Below are 16,650 nucleotides of genomic sequence, written 5' to 3' on the forward strand. Positions count from 1 at the left end.
AAATTCTTGTGTTGTAAACAAACCAAAGAGAAATTACCAATTAAAGCATTTCAATTTCAAGTTAGGACAATAACAATTTGATAAAATAGCTGTAGGTTCACTTTTTCTTCCAAATAAAATTCACATTTTAAATGATTTCAATATAAGTGAACAAACGGCTCACCTGAAACAAAGAGGAGAACCGATAACATGCTGACTGCCACCATGTTCACAAACTCCTTCCCTGCATTTTAACACACAAACACAAAGAAATCTGTTTATCTAATCATTCCACACATGAAGTTTTAAAACAGCACCGACAGTCTGTTAAAGCTGTTTCACAAGAGAACTTCCCCTATTTAACAACATATTTTTTCTTAGCAGTGATCTCTCTGAATCTATAACCACACAGTTCATGTAAAACAACAACACCACTAAGTAAAATTCTATACATATTACATTTAAAATTACTTAATGCGTCTTTCATTTAAGTAAAAGAATCAATAATTATTAGTTATAGAGAGTAACAGTGAAATGTTTCCTTACCAACTGAACGAGTGATTTCACAGCGAAATGAGGGGGTTTTAGCACAGTTACAGTGAACCATGTAGCCTGACTGCTGTTAAAAAGAAGGAAGTTCAGAAGGAGAACATGTTCTTTAAGAAAGTGAGCTAAGGTCAGCCTGCTTGGTTGCAAAGCTGCTACGGGGATGGCATCACATGATGCATCTGACCGAAGCAGGAAAATAGTCACTTATCTGTCCTTCCTGTTAATATCCTGTGATAAAGGAAGTCAAAGATTACAACAACGTTAAAGTCCCAAATTACTTACAAACCATTAAAGAACTTCTTTACTAACTTGAGTTATTCCAAGGTTTTGTGCTTTTACACTATATATTTAATAACATCATGAAATTATATTATCTCTGTCATGTTTCACTAAGAGTGGATTCAAAGGAGCAAACCAACTCAGTCGTACAAACAGGTGAAAAAGTTGATTTACGGTGAATTAAAGAAGGAAAATGGAAACACTTGATGAGCAGGTGAAACGGGAAGGACCTGAAGAGAAAGAAAAAGGACAAAGACCGGTGATAAGCGCACACACAGTAACGTTAGATTAATGGGAGCAGGCGGGCAGGTGGCTGGACGTTTGGGAAAAGTGCAGGAAGGTGATGAGGAGAAATCCAGGCAAGCAGGTGAAGCACCGGCGTGAAGGTCCGAAGTGAGGAATCCGTGCCTAACGCTGTTCTCCGGGGGGGCGAACGGAGTAAACAGACGAGCGATCTTAGTAGGAGTAGCTCTGCAGAGGGATGACGACAAGACGAAGGTTACTGCTGGAGATTCCCGGAATGAGCCCATTACCACAGAGCTGAAGCACAGCTGGCACAACGCTGTTCTTCACCAGCTTGACGATGCCAAACACCACAAGCCGAACACCCCGAGAACTGCGGCCACGCCCACTCACCCACCTGTTCCTAAAGAAACGATGGGTAAAAACAGGAAAAGCAAACCCCACCAATCTCGGATCCTTACAATATCAACAGTAATTATACACACAGGTATTCTGAAGATATATGAGCACAAACTGGGCTGAGAGAAAAGGCGATAAAGGTGCTGATTAAAACTGAAAGCTTTAATCTCAACCTCCAGTTTTATTATCTCCTTAATACTACATGTCGTGAAATACATTCACACATGCATCCAGTTCACTCACAAAGTGTGATTACCTTTAAAAAGGAAAAAGAGGTTTCACCAATCACAAATCATGAAATCAAATACAGATTTTTTTATTTTTGAAAGATGACATGGACAAACACAAAGCAGTAAAAACACACGAAAACCAAAATCATCCAGAACTTTATCCGGAAGTTTGCTAATGTCCGGAATTTACTTAATTCATCATTTGTACTATGAAGGTGATAATGTTTCTCTGTTTCTATTGTTAAAGCTATAGTAATGATTCGTTTTACTAAATATTAATAATTGACTTGATCTGTTGTTTTCATCAGTGCTTTTCTTTATTATATGAATTTGTATTTTAAAAGTTTCAAGTGTCACATGACCAGTGCTCTGTGTATTCTGTGGTTTTGTAGATGAATCAAACTGATCATGATGGTAGAAAAAAGAAGTGCAATTACACATCAGTGATACACAGAAAGTCCCCTGCTTTTTTTGGAATTAGGATTCTGTCACCCAGTGTTGGGTAATATGTTTCTTTAGCTTTTAAATGCTGCACTGTGGCACTTTTCAAAACCAGCAACAACTGTCTTTACTATCATGTGGCTGCTCGGTACGCTGTGTGCTGTGAGGACACTAGTATTTAAACCTTTCTTCTGTATTACCATTAAAACAACAGAGAATTTTAGAAACTTGTACAAGCTTTAGGTTCTTGCTAACCGTGGCAGTAAATGAAGGGATATTTTAAGTTTTTACTTCCTTAGATTTCACTTCCTCATGAGACTTGCAGACACTTTAGTTGTTAGATTATAAGCTCTGCTTATCTTTCTGCCTCTGGTTTGTTGGGACGTTTCAGTCTAAACCAGCTGAAAGAAAAAGATGGAAACAAGTTAGAAAGGAGGAAAGCTTCTTATTTAATTTTGGTTACATTATGATTAATGTTATAACTCATGAAAATACATTTGAAATTACTGGTATGTAGCTGACTCACCACTCAAAGATGACCAGTATGCTGACAAGTATTATGATTCCCACAGTCTTCATTACAGCCTTTTTCCCCCAGTGTTCGTCACCTGCAATGCGACAGCACGGTCAACTCCTTGATGGAAAATGACTCCTGACAAATGTGATTCCTGTGTTTACCTTCAAACAGCAGCTGACTGCCTGCTGATATCTGGATGTCCAGATGATTCCCGCAGCCGCAGTAAAACAATCTGTCTCGATCGAGTTTGGTCACCTCAAAGCTGTAAACCTTTGTGTTAGCTTTGATCGTCTCCAGTTTGTCACCACTGGTCATGAACCAGACATAGCTGTCAACAGGAGGGTTTGCCCGGCAGGAACAGGTTAGAGTCACCATGCTGCCCACTGATACAGGACCAGTGGGACTGATCAGCCTGGGAGGGTCTGGAAGAGATTTTGGAGTGAATAAAGGTGCACAAAGAGAGGGGAGGCTCTTTATTAAGGCTTTCTCTCAAAGATAAGACCTTAAAGTCCTACATGAAACACTGAGAGTCTCTTCTGTCTCTGCTGTCTTGGTGTCTTTTCCTTGGTTCACAGGATATCTGGCAGAGCAGCTGATCTTCTTTCCATCATGTGTGTCTGACAGAGTGATGGTCTGCTGGATTTTAGTTGTAAAGCTTCCATCTGTGTTTTCCTCTATTTTGTTGTGAGAGTCTTGTTGGAGATTCCAGGTGAGTTGAGGAGGGGAGTGTGGACAGGGAGTGAGAGCTGAGCAGGTTATAGTGACAGACTCCTTCTCCTTCAGATCACCTGAGATTGTAATATTGGGCCTCCAAGGAGAATCTGTGGTTTCACATTACATACATCAAATACAGTATTATTTGGATTTTAGTACATGATAACCATGTAAATACAGTTGTGTACTTTTAAGTGTGTAGTTTTTAACCTTGGTGCTTTTAGGACTCATTGGCATAGAGGTGTAATCTCATTACATTAGTCATCAATAATAAATATTAAGGTGCAATAATGTGTCAGAATGTAGCATTGTGCTAAATGGAAAAATAAACCAATTTTGATAACTTTGAAGAAAAATACTTTAAAGCTACTCAGTGATGGTGGTTCAGTTCCTGCCACTCTTTGAACTCACCCTGTAAATCTTTGTGATTTGATCTTGAGCAGTCGTGATGTTATTGTGCTGACAAATGCTACGTTTTACTCAAGTAATCAGACCATCTTCATTTTCCTGTGGATTTTTAAAAATACAACCCTATCATCGAGGATGATCTTATAAGCCTAGATTTGAAGCAAATAAGTACTTGTGCTAATTTTCTATGAAAACAATTTAGGCACAGTAAAGTAAACCGATTGGTTCCCAGATGACAGAGTTCTGCATTTCATATTAAATCTACCCTTAAATATATAATTGAGCTTCATTATTGCACCTCACATGCTCTGGAGAAAGCTCTGTGCTGAAACACATGAGTACGTTTCTGCTGTCAGTTGTTGACGATGAGCTTTGTGACACATTGCTTTGGAATACAGTATACTGGATGTCACACCACCAGAATTCTTACTTTTGAACTCCAACCTCTTTTCTACAACTGAGATTTGATGATTATAATGTTCGTGGGCTCATTTTAGGGCTGTAAAATGTGGGTCATATTTCTTAATCACGCGCATTGGGACAGGGTACAACAAACACAAACACTCTTTGTGAGGTCGAGGTGGTGTCATCTAAATAAATAGATATATGTTCTGGATTTACAGATTTATACCTACCGTAGTTCTTTTCTTGCTTATGATTCCAGCACAGTATTTTCCCTCTTTTGACTCTAACTTTCAGCCTCCAATTTATGATGATGATTTAAAGTTTTCTATAATAATATAAATAACATAATTTGTTATTTATTATAAACTTTCTTACCTCTAACTGTAATTTGAAGACGATCACAGTAAGCTGTGGCTTTGAATGGTTCATTCTCTACTCTGAAGAAGTATGTGTCTGTGTATGTGGTGGATAAATCAGAAAACAGAGTGGTGCAGTCTCTCTGACTCAGGTTCCCAGTAATACTCATTGGATAGATGCTAACTGCTCCACTACTGTTGTAGATCACATTGTTTGGATAAATGGAAATTTTGGTATCATTTTTAATCCACACTCCAAAGGTTTTTCTTGTGCTGTTAAATTTCTGTTCTTCTTTGGGTCTGAAGCTACATGGGATTTGGAGACAAGATCCACTCAGTGCTTCCAGCTTCTCTGGTGTAGTGACGAATAAAGCTGAATCCTCAGGACAAGCCAGAGCACCTGTGAATTTAGGGATTTAGTGTCAAGGTTAAAATAACACAGAAAATATTTGCATGCAAGCAAATGTTCAAATGTTGAAGTAATGTCTCTGAAATAAAAACAGCTCACCTGAAAGAATGAATATAGTCAGTAACATGCTGATTGTCAGCATGTTCATACACAGTGCTGCCATGACACTCATCATCTGACTTTGCAAACATAACTCAGTAAACAGGTCGACAAATTCATAGATTTACATATTTTGTACATTGTGATATATTCAGGCATTGATATTTATCCATAGGATGAATATCATTTTCAGATATAATATGATAGTGTGTAAAATCTACTTACCCTGAAAGTTAAACCAACAAGGATCTTTTTTTTTTGGCTTAAAATGGTAAGAAGTAAAACTATCATACACACACAAAAAAATCGAAATACTAAACAACCCCACCTATCAAAAGTAGAAACAATAAGGTCTTGTAATATTCTTGCAAATGTGTAGCAACTTTGGAATTTTATCTGCCAAGGGGAAATAATGAAAGAACAAACATAAGCAACCAGTGCATTAGCCAACCGGACAATTTTCATCTTCCTCTCCTTGTGGGTTTCAGTGCTTGTCATACAGTCACTGTTTTACCACAGTCAGTTTCTGCTTTGTTCTGATAAGAGCACAGCTACAAGAGCTAGAAATATCTTGCAATATGTCCACTCATGTTTTTAGTCATTTATTTATGTTTGTTCTTTAAAATCAGTCCCAAAGATGCAGTTTTTGCAGCTACACTTTAGCCTGATTGGTCAGTCTACGTCACGCATGCCCTGAGATGAAGATCCATTTCATCTCATTAAACAATTTTTTTAGTGTCTCATTATGAAAGTCTGTATAAAAATAAATGGTGAGGCCTGGTTTGGAGCAACAACACCATTTATTTTTTAAAACTGTAGGTGGATTTCTGAGCCTAGACTTAAAAATCAACTTGCAGCTGATCCCACAGTGACTGCAAAAGCTCTGATATCTTTTAGTTTGAGGCGTGACCGTAGAGATGTAGAGAATGTGAATGAATGAGACTGGTGCCATGCAGATGGGTCCTGCCCATTAAGAGCCTTAGAAACAATAAATAAAATCTTAAACTGACTTCTAAAATGGAGAGCAGTGAGGCCAGGGCTGGAATGGTGTTTATATTAGTAGTAAAGCGCTATACAAATACAGGCCATTTACCATATTTTTTGGAGTCAATTGACAGTCTTGCTGCTGAATTTCATACTATCTCCAAAGATGTCAAAAGAGATTGGAGGAGACTTAGGTATAGGGAGTTACAGTTATCCAGATGCAATAATATTTTGGACTTTTTCCTATCTTTAGCTATCTTCAACAACAGAACAGATTTGTTTGTCAAAGGAAAGTTTAGAGTCAAGAATAACAAATGTGTCATGAATGAGAATTCTAATATGCGGTGACCTAATTTGCCTTCAAAGAAGCTGCTAAATTTGGAAGGACCAAAGATGATAATCTCAGTTTTTCCACTGTTTAACTAAAGGAAGTTCTTAGTCATCCTCATCCACTCTTTAGTATCTTTAAGACAGTGGGGTCTTGGGAGGTTCTAGCGAATCCTGAGATTTTAAGGGGAGATACAGCTTTAAGTCATTAGCACAGAAATGAAAGTAAATGATAAATTGACTAATTCTAATATAGCAATTTTCTATTCTATTTGAGAACTCAGAATACTTTATACATACCTCTTTTACCCATCTATACAAGTACTCTTTTCTACACCTTAGTGCTTTCTTTTTAACATTCACACATACTCATCGGAGAGAAACTTAGGGACCTGGCAGTGGAGCAGCTAGGAGCAGCTTGGAATCAAACCACTAACCATCCCATTAGTAGACGACCTGCGCTACTTCCTTAACTACTCCCTAATTTAATAGATGATGTTATATCTCTTAAAAATATTATACGGAAAAAGATACAAAAAGGAGAGGAGTGGTTCCAGGATGGACCCCTGAGGGACACTACAAGAAAAAAAGAGCACAGGATGAAGAAAACTGACAAACAGACACAGAAAAACTTATCCTTATGCCCTTAAAACCAACCAGTGTCATCAGTCAGTTCAACCAACACAAATGAAAACTGTTCCATTTGATGGCATCTTAGTTTGCGCAGAATTAGTGTTGATTTCACTGAGGTAATATATGTGTAAATGTTTGTGCCTACAAAGCTGCTGAAAGCAGAATTAGGTTTGCCAGTAAAACCAACAGGCCTTTTACAATAATCCATTTTTATAGCTGAATTAAACACAGAGTTGTTTAGCCTCAGTAACAAAAAACACATTTGACTTGTTAAAAGAACCTCGTGCCAGCTGTGAAACAGCTGTTTCACAACTGGCATGAAACAGCAGCTGTGGGTGCAAATTGTGTGGTTGCTGTAGTTATGCTGCTCAGGCAGTGTGCAGGCTGCAGCCTTGGACTTAACTTTGAGTTCACAATCACTTCCTGTGTAAGACGGTAGTTATAAATTTAAGGAAGCTGATGTCAAAGACTGGTGGGAACTTGTGCAACACGTATTACTGACATCAAGGGTACACTTTTCTTCACAGCATTGCAGCTTTTTTATAGTTTTATTGAATAAATGTTTTTGAAATCATATTTTCTTTTAAGCATTTTTTCTATGTATACCACCTTATTAATTAGTATTGTTTTGAAGATGATCAAATGTTTACTTGTCTGTGTGTCAAAAAAGGCAGTCGTGTCTGCGGGGTTTTTTCTTCTTTCATCTCAATAGCGAGCCATGAAATTTTGCCCATAATATTTAAAACGATAAAACTTCATTAACCGTAAAATTGAATCTGCTGCATGAAACAACATATTGGCAGTGTAGTCTATAAGAAGCTTCATCTCACTGTGGCTCAGATGGCCACAAAAATAAATATCACTTTTTCATATCTGCAATTTCATCAAGTGGTGAGCTCAAACAAACCATTAAACCCTGCAGGGTTAAGCACAAAGGAAGTGATACTGTTTCACACACATTTTAGTTGTCATGCCACAAATGTGGGATTCTCAGGAGGAACTTGCAGCACACGCTTTGTGTGTTTCTTGCTGTAATGTTGTTCTCCTTTTAACATTCTGTTTGTTTTATGTGGATTTGTGCATTCTTTAACACAATATATAAATATATAAGATTTCCTCTCAACACATGTGTGTGCAAGTGCAATCAACCCTCTTCTATTTAGAGCAGGAACCCAAATGCTCTGCAGAGCAATTGCACTCAGCATGGTGTGGATGCCCTGATATATAGTTTTTACACATGATAAGTCTTTCAGCTGTAGGTATGAAGCAATCTTCATGCATATATGCATAGAAATAGAGTATATAAGGGAAAAGCAGACTTTGTACAATTCTAAGGAGCTTGAAAGTCAATATTTGTTATGATCACTGTTAATCCTAAACTTAGGACTGTGTAATACTGCAAATTTCAATATTGATCTGATACCAAGCAGAGGTCCAGTATTGCCAATACCAATACCATTACTTTTAACTTATAAAGACAGCTTATGTGTGTCATGATTTCTGAAATAAATCATCATCAATTTGCCAAATTCTGGACACATTTTAATCACCATTAAATCACTGAGAACTCCATAATAATTCACAATAAAACAAACCTTTCTTGCTTTTTTGAGAGTCCTGGAATGTAAATATGCCTGTCTTTAAAGCGCTTTGGGCCAGCTGCAATTGTTTCAAAGTGCTATATAACATAAATTGACCAATCAACACAAAAAGCAGGGATAGCTCAGTAGGTGCGCCTGCTTAGTGGCTGCCCACTGCTTCACTGAGTGAATGGGTCAAAGTAATTTCCCCACGGGGATCAATAAAGTATACATTATTATTAAGAAGTTTAGAAATGTTTTATTGTTCATGTTTGAGGTATGCTTTTTTATTTCCAATAAAACAATAAAGCTTTACTGCACTTCTCAGTGCCACTGAATCACATAGCCGCAGCACAGCTAAACATAGTAGTGCAATATTGATATTTGGATCAATCAGCCCATCAGTACCTGAGCTCTGTTAGGCAGCTTTCCTGACATTTCTTTAAGTAGTCTTTAGGAATAGTTCTCCAGGCTTCTTGAAGGACATCCTTCTTTGGATGTTGGCTGCCTTTTGTTTTTGCTCTCTGTCCAAATGATCCCACAGTGCTTCAGTAATGTTGAACTCTGGAGAGGCCAATTCTGACTGATAGTGCTCGATTGTGTGTGTTTTTGTTTGTTTTTCATCGAAGTACACTACCGGTCAAAAGAAGACCCCAGTTTGTGCAGTTTTTTATTGAAAATTATGCTGTTTAACTTCTTATTGCACTCTGAAATGAAGGCATAGTACAAATAAACAATTTGAGTTAAAAAAAAAAAATGAAAGAAATCATGGAATCAATATTACTGAGTGCAATTTTTCTGATGCCATGGTCCCTGTGCCTCATCAGCTGATCCCGTGTTAGGCAACATGTGTTTTTGTTTTTCGCGCTCTCTCTCTCCCGCCCGTGGCCCATGCACCTGTTTTCATCTCCACACCTGCGCCTATCTCCGTTAATCCTGAGCCCTACTGAAGACGGCAGCACTGTGCTACTCGTCGCTGGATCGTTGAGCAGCGTCAGTCACTCTGTAGTCTGAAAATTAGAATCTGTGCACGTTGTATATATTATCACCTGGTGTTGTCTTTGTAAATAAATTCACTGTCTTCTCTGCAAGGATCCTTGGTCTGCGCCTGAGTCCGTTTACGAACCTTGACAGCCATGCAGTTTTCGGGTGAAGCTATTACGGCTTGGTCACAATGTGCAATTTAGAATGTGCGAGAGTGCGAGTGTCTACACTGTTCTCGATTTATTTATACATCCACTCAGTGTATATATACATACACTCGCTGTGTACATGTATACAACTTGCCCAAGTCTACATTTAGTCTTACTTACAGTTTAAATATATACATGTACATTCTTAAAATACAGATATCTATATTTATATTCCTAGATTTTACACGGTACATACTTTAGACCGTACATTTGAACATTTTATTTTAAACTGCCTGTGACATAGTATTTTTATTCTATCTTATTTGAATTGATTTGATTGTTTTTTTGTTTGTTTTTTCTTAATTTTTGCTGCTCGTAACTTTATACTGTCCACTTTCTGCCATGACCAAGTAAATTTCCCACTTTTTGGGACTAATAAAGGTTTATCCTATGTTATCTATAGACCAACAGGTATTCTAAAAATATACATATATACATATATATATATGTACATATATATATATATATATACATAATATAATACAACATTATGTATAACATTAATCGCCTCCGTCCTGGTTCAGATCACCATTCCTTCTCGGTGTCACAGATCCTCCTCCTCTCTTTCTCTTTCCATCCCTTCTTTCCATCCAGCCACCATGGGGCGCAGGGCTTTCTGTTGCTCTGCCCCCCCGTCTTTGGAACTACCTTCCTCCTGGGATAAGAAACATCACTTCCCTCCCTCTTTTTAAGTCCAGACTCAAAACTCACCTATTCCATCCTGCTACTTTAATTTATTTTATCTATTTGCTCAATGTTTCATCTTTATTATTTTGTAAATTGTTATGTTTGTTGTTGTTATTGCTTGTGTACAGTTTCCTTGAGTGTTTTGAAAGGCGCTTTCTTAAATAAAATGTATTATTATTAGTATTATTATTAGTATTATTATCATTATATAACAGCTGAACACACCGGTGGCATTCTTTCTATAATAGAAGTCAAATATTCTTCAGAAAGTTCTTCCCACATCTGTTGCAGAAGTTCCCATCAATGTGTAGCATTTGTAGGTTGCTTTGCTTTCACTCTTCTGTCCAGTTCATCCTAAACCAGCTCGATGGGGTTTATGTCTCACTCCATGTCTTCAACCTTACCATCTTGTTCTTTTTTCCTGAGGTAGTTCCGGCATAACTTGGACTTATGTTTTGGGTCATTATCTTGCTGTAGGATGAACCCCTGACCAACTAGGCGCTTACCAGAGAGTGTTGCATGGTCCTGCAGAATGCTGTGGTAGCCATTTTGGTTCAGGATGCCTCTCACTCTGTACAATTCACCGACCCTGGATCCAGCCAAACAACCCCAGACCATCACACTTCCTCCTCCATGTTTGACACTTGATGCGACACACTGTGGAATCATCCTTTCTCCTATTCGACAGGGTACAAAGATCCTGCGAGATGAACCGAAGATTTCACATTTTGATTCAACAGTCCAGTCCAGTGGCGGTGTTTCATGGCCCAGAAAAGCCTCTTTGTCTTATTAGCAATGGCTTTCTTGCTGCAACTCATCCTGTCAAACCTGCAGCTCGAAGTCTTCTCTTCGCAGTTGAAGCTGAGACTTGCTTACTATGACCACTATTAAGCTGTTGTCCAGTGAGCCGTCTATCACACAAGCTGTTAAGTCTCAGAAACTTGTCCTCTGATTCAAATGTAGCTTTGGGTCTGAGTTTGCCCCAGTTTCTGAGTGCCTATTGATGCTAAGGAAACTGTGCTCACTGACACCTTGACTTTCTTTGCAATTTCTCTGTAGGAAAGATCGACATTTTTAGGTGTTCCATTGTTAGCTGCCTTTTTCTTGACATTTTTTTTTAGCAATTTTTACAATACTGTTCAACTGATGTTCACGAGGGAATGGTAGCCTACTACCACAGTGTGTTCCAACACTGCTTTTATGCAGACGGGGGGGTCAGTAATCCATAAAAGTTGGAACACCTGTAGGAATTAATAGCACCAGCTTTCAAGGCTTAATCAACCTCCACTGCTTAAAATTGTTAACCCATTTTGTGTTCCCTGAAAAGGCCCTTTTTATAACTCTGAAATGTACATTATTTTTCAGTTTTGGCTAACCTTACATAACCTTTTCTTTTTCACCTCTGGCAGTCCACTTACCTTTGTACCATTTCAAGTTATTAATTGGACCTGAAACGCAATAAATAACTAGAAACATTGGGGTGTTCTAAAACTTTTGGCCAGTAGTGTTTTAATGCACTGGCAGTGTGTTTGGGATCACTGTCATGCTGAAAAATTAATTCTGCCAATTCTAACAAGATCCCTGACACCACTGGCTAAAATAGACCAAACCATAACAGGGCCTCCACCATGTTTTACAGATGTTTACAGATATGGACACTTACTGCTGGATTATGCTGAATACTGTAACCAAAAATTGGAAATTTTGTGTCATCACTGCATAAGACCTATTGCCATCTGTAATTTGGCAGACCTGATCCTTTTCTCCTGGAGTCCATATCTGATGAGGCGATGGATGAACCATGCTGAAATATGCCAGGTTTTCGCCTAATAGCTCTTTGTCTCATGGCCATAGAATAGCATTTTTTCACCTTGTTGTAAAGTTTAAGATTAGTTCTTTGCCATGTTGTCTGGTGGTCGGATATAAGGAGTAGACTGAAAGTGAGAGGACAAAAAAAAAAACAAAAAACAAGAGCAGCTAATGTCCAAAGCAAAACTTTGCAAGACATTAGGGAAGTCTGGAGAACTATTGGCTTGCTCATTGGTAGCAAAATATAAAGATAAGAGGGAAAGCTTTAGACTTTTGCACAGTACTGTAAAAGGGCAACAAATGAGGATCTCTACAAAAAAATCATTTTTTTATTTCCAACACTTGAAATAAAACGGTCCAACACTCATTAAAATACAGCTAGCTCAGGTTTCGTTAGGTGATACAACAGAAAGTTACAAAAAAGTAGCAGTAGCAGTTTCCTTTAGTCTTAACTCCAAACATCACTCATCACAATAACGTCTCAGATAAATTTATGGATACATTCAGTCTATTTGGCCTTCTTAAATTTGCCTGGTGTGGCTCCAGTTTTCTGCTTTTTCTTTGCTGATCCTTTTATCTCAGGTTCCTGACAAAGACAAAGAAAACAGTATAGAAAATGTCAGGACTAGGAAAAGAAATCAGTCTTTACACCAGCAGTTTCCTGTTTTTATAACAAGATCTAAATTAAATATGTCAGTCAAACACTTCTGCCTGCTTTTTATAGTTACAAGAGAACTAGAAAGAATTTTAGATAGAAAAAAAAACCCCCACACACACACACAGTACCACAGTTTTCTGACATGTACCTTTCGCTTGGACGACAGAGATCCAGTGACAGTGAAGAAAGAGTCCAGACGTCCCTGCGTGCTGCCCTGTCTGCTCTTCACAATCTTCTTACAGCCGTTACGGATTCTGTCCTCACTGCACACACATACACAAATAAAATAATAAAAGCTTCACTTTATCCTATGAGTATGTTTGTTCACATATTTAACAGACAGAAAAAATGTGTAAACCTGCAAGACGAACACACTATAGATCAAATATCTTTTTATTTTTTAAAAGAGTGGAGGCGTCAGGCAGGAGGAAAAGAGGAGAAGCAGAGAGGAGGTTCATAGATGTAGTGAAGGAGGACATGCAGAGGGTTTGTGTGACAGGAGGACACTAGGGATAGGATTAGATGGAGGCAGATGATCAACCATCGAACTCAAAAGATGCCAGAAACACTTCATGTACATAGACAACAGTGCCACCTATTGGTCAAACATTAAACAAAAAAGTGTGTGTAGTCAAAGTCAAAGCAACAACAGATCATCTCCGTCAAACTAAGTAAATAGGTAAAGCAGAAGATAAGAATGAGTCAATATTTAGTTCACCTGAACTGTTTCTCTTCACACATGAATTGGATCAGTCCTTCCTCATCCGGCTCGTTCCACTTCAGCTCCACTGTAGAACAATCCACCACTTCTGGCTTCAAAAACAAACCCCTGGCTTCTTTGTACAGCCAGTCTTCTGGAGCAGGGTGCTTCTGCATAAAGACAAGCATTGCGCACACACACAGAATCAGAACCGGCACCTCGCTCAGCTGACCTGCACTACAGATTACAGCAACCTTCAACTTACATTGGAATCAATGTTCTCTAGAATCTCTTCGATGCTACCGTGCTGTTTGATGAGGTCGATTGCTCTCTTTGGGCCGATCCCCTTGATAGTGCCGCAGTAGTCACAGCCCAACAGAATACACAGGTCAATGAACTGGGATGGAGTACAGAAAGGAGTAAATAGCAAGAAAGACTGAGATCAATGTTGTGTTTAAAGCTCCACAGCACAAACATCTGATAGCCAGGAGAGTACCACCACATTTCTTTGAACAAACAGCACAGCATGCTGACATGCACCAGGTGATAGCTGTGTCATCATGAGAGAAGTACGGGAAGTGCTTCAGATTTAAAGAGAAACTTATTTATCTAAAATTTGTTCAAGACAGGAAAAGAACACTTTACCTGTTCATTGGTCAGGCCGATGTCCTGCAGGATGCGACTGAAGTGGAACTCTTGAATAGGAAGTTTCCTGAAACAATAATAAACAGCTTGTAGTTGACTATTTATGTTGCATGGCGACTATCAAACTACCAAATCCTAAAACCTCATAACTTGGTTCAAATTTATGAATTGGAAGTGTGAACTTATTCATTTGAACCATCTCATATACACATATATTTATATGGCAAACATAAATCTGATGTAGAATTAAGGCAACAACTTTAGGTCATTTCCACTCTGCTAATATCTCTGTCAAAGGTGATGCCGGTTCATACTTTGCTTCACTGGCCGTGAGATGTCTGAGAAGGATGTTTGTCCCAAAGGTCAGCCCGTCCATATCCTCTGTTGCCGTGGCAAACACCTTCCCTGCTTTAACCAGAGCAGCACAGCTGGCCTCAGCTTCACATGGAGCCTTTAAGGAAATGAAAAAAATAAATTAAATTACATCTAACAGAATGGTACACACAATCTGTCTTAATGCAACTACCTCAAACTGCACTGCAGAATCCCAATTCATGTATATTTTTAAGCTTTAGGCATAATTTAATTACATTTCTGTCTTTCTGTGTGAATGACCCCAGCTGGACTGTATAACTGTAACTTGGTAAGGGTAAGAGGATAAGAAGCCTGTAACATTGTAGGAACACTAAAACACAAATCATTCATGGGAGGGATGTCTCCAAACTGTGTAATAACTGTGCAAATATTCTTGATGCCACAAGAATGTGTAGAAATAGAAATCTCACCTCAATGTAAGGCACTCCCATCAGGGTCAGGAGCTTCTTACACTCATCATTATGCTGCTTCGTGACTTTAACCAGACGCTTAGTGAACTTGTCAATGTTCTCTTGCTCCCCTGGTTTGAGAGAGAAAAACATCCAATTAGACTTTCATGCCCAAAGTAAAACATGTTCACAGACTTTCCTATAATACTTGTGATATAGTCTGAGTCCAAGTGTGGTTTAAAAACTAGCAACTTCCAACAACCCCCCAGAAAAGTCTTTACCAATTTCTTGGGCCTGGGCAAGCATCTTCTCAGCTTCGGCTCTCCTCTCCCCTCTTTTCTCAAGCTGGAAGATGAAGACACGAGCAGAATAAGAGAGAGCTGTCAGTACAAATGTTTCCATTTGCAGATGGGTGAGGGCCAGAGGAAATCCTTACTCACCTCTGCTGACTTGAGCTGTGGGGGCTTGCCGTCAAACACATACACAGGTTTGATTCCATGTTCCAACATGCGAATGGTGCGGTAGAACATTCCCATTAAGTGGCTTGAAGAAAGGAGTAAAGGCAAAAATCATTCCTGTGTGTTCAGACCTAAGTTACAAATCACTGAGGTTAAACAGAGGAACTACTGCATCTATGAAGGATCTACAATTAGGTCTTCTTATTCAATTTTAAATGTTTATTGTTGCAGCAGTACCTTGTTGTCTCTCCATCTTCATTCTGCAGAACGTTACCATCTTGTCGCACAGCGATCAGAAACTGGTAGATGCACATAGAGGCATCAATAGCAATTTTCCTGCCTACAGAAGGTGAAAAGAGGTGCTCATTCAACAATGACATAAAGAGTTAGCATTCCATCATGCATACTACATACTGTATGTTGCAACAAATTGAGGGTAGACTGAAACTCATGCATCACTGATGTATAAGGAGTGTAATCTGGAACAGTTACCAAAGTAGTTCTTTATGTCTTGCTCTTTAATGGCACCAGGGGCCTGGTCAGCAATTAGCTTGGCAAGTCCGTGTATTCCCATTGTGTCAGAAAATCTGAGAAAAAAAGAGAGAGAGAGTGAAGCTCTGTGGTTAACATGCTGTGTCATTTCCATCCCCACTGCATTTCACAAAGGCCCCTATCACTGGTACAGGTCGGGTCTGCAGAAGCTTGAGAAAACAAAGAGGTCACAGTACAAGTTGTTTACAAATATGAAGCTCTTTTTTTTTTTTAACGGAGGCTTGATGTCAATTAAAAGACGAGCTCCGCCTCATTTGTTATCTCTCAGCAATGTGTGTGCCAGGTTTGTGAATTTACAATGATCTTTAAATCGACGAGTTCATGTAAGCAAACTGCCGAGCAGAAATGTATCCTGGCTTTGATCTACTAGTGTGTACCAGCTGACTTTAATGAAAATGCCACAGGATGCAGCAATCTACTATCAAAGTTAGCTTGCAGGTTATATATTGTTAACATTTACAACGGACTCACCAATTTAGTAAAACACCTCAGCTCGTGCAGCCGCTCCACGTCCTAGCGCGCGAGGAACTGACTGTTTCGCGGGAAATCAAATAGCAGGCATTTTCTATCGATCTACCGAGCGCCTCACTTCCAGGTACTCCGAAAAACCGTGCATCGATAGTGCAAGGTTG

The 16,650-nt window shown here is 38.8% G+C and overlaps 3 protein-coding genes across 5 annotated transcripts in view; all 3 read right to left on the minus strand.

Annotated features, from left to right (window-relative positions):
- Positions 1 to 725, minus strand: part of LOC116333225 (myelin-associated glycoprotein-like) — a 7,859-nt gene extending 7,134 nt beyond the window's left edge. The window contains exons 1-2 of the mRNA XM_031756410.2: positions 526 to 725; positions 164 to 223 (exon numbers count right to left, since the gene is read on the minus strand). Coding sequence (XP_031612270.2) covers positions 164 to 223; positions 526 to 586 — 121 coding nt within the window. The 5' untranslated portion in view covers positions 587 to 725. The remainder of the gene's footprint in view (positions 1 to 163; positions 224 to 525) is intronic.
- A 242-nt stretch (positions 726 to 967) lies between these two features.
- On the minus strand, positions 968 to 5,360 carry LOC116333223 (myelin-associated glycoprotein-like). 3 transcript variants are annotated; one of them, XM_039617636.1, is made up of 7 exons: positions 5,254 to 5,360; positions 5,029 to 5,057; positions 4,540 to 4,920; positions 3,153 to 3,458; positions 2,799 to 3,059; positions 2,647 to 2,728; positions 968 to 2,521 (listed from the first exon to the last, which is right to left on the minus strand). In XM_039617636.1, exons 2-7 carry the CDS (start codon positions 5,054 to 5,056, stop codon positions 2,476 to 2,478), a joined length of 1,104 nt encoding a protein of 367 aa, XP_039473570.1. In that variant the 5' UTR covers position 5,057; positions 5,254 to 5,360; the 3' UTR covers positions 968 to 2,475. The 3 variants fall into 3 exon arrangements, with proteins under 3 accessions (XP_039473570.1, XP_031612268.2, XP_039473569.1); XM_031756408.2 differs by having other exon boundaries at positions 5,029 to 5,104; positions 5,254 to 5,330; XM_039617635.1 differs by having other exon boundaries at positions 5,029 to 5,108; positions 5,254 to 5,330.
- A 7,190-nt stretch (positions 5,361 to 12,550) lies between these two features.
- fen1 (flap structure-specific endonuclease 1) lies at positions 12,551 to 16,627 on the minus strand. Its single transcript, XM_031756407.2, has 12 exons — positions 16,490 to 16,627; positions 15,959 to 16,053; positions 15,704 to 15,806; positions 15,449 to 15,551; positions 15,290 to 15,353; positions 15,030 to 15,139; positions 14,559 to 14,695; positions 14,245 to 14,311; positions 13,865 to 13,996; positions 13,618 to 13,769; positions 13,048 to 13,162; positions 12,551 to 12,827 (listed from the first exon to the last, which is right to left on the minus strand). The coding sequence occupies exons 2-12, from the start codon at positions 16,038 to 16,040 to the stop codon at positions 12,750 to 12,752; spliced, it is 1,143 nt and encodes a 380-aa protein (XP_031612267.1). The 5' UTR covers positions 16,041 to 16,053; positions 16,490 to 16,627; the 3' UTR covers positions 12,551 to 12,749.
- Between the last annotated feature and the right edge of the window lie 23 nt (positions 16,628 to 16,650).

The sequence above is a fragment of the Oreochromis aureus genome, linkage group 9 (genome assembly GCF_013358895.1).
Source record: "Oreochromis aureus strain Israel breed Guangdong linkage group 9, ZZ_aureus, whole genome shotgun sequence".
Classification (NCBI taxonomy): Eukaryota; Metazoa; Chordata; class Actinopteri; order Cichliformes; family Cichlidae; genus Oreochromis; species Oreochromis aureus.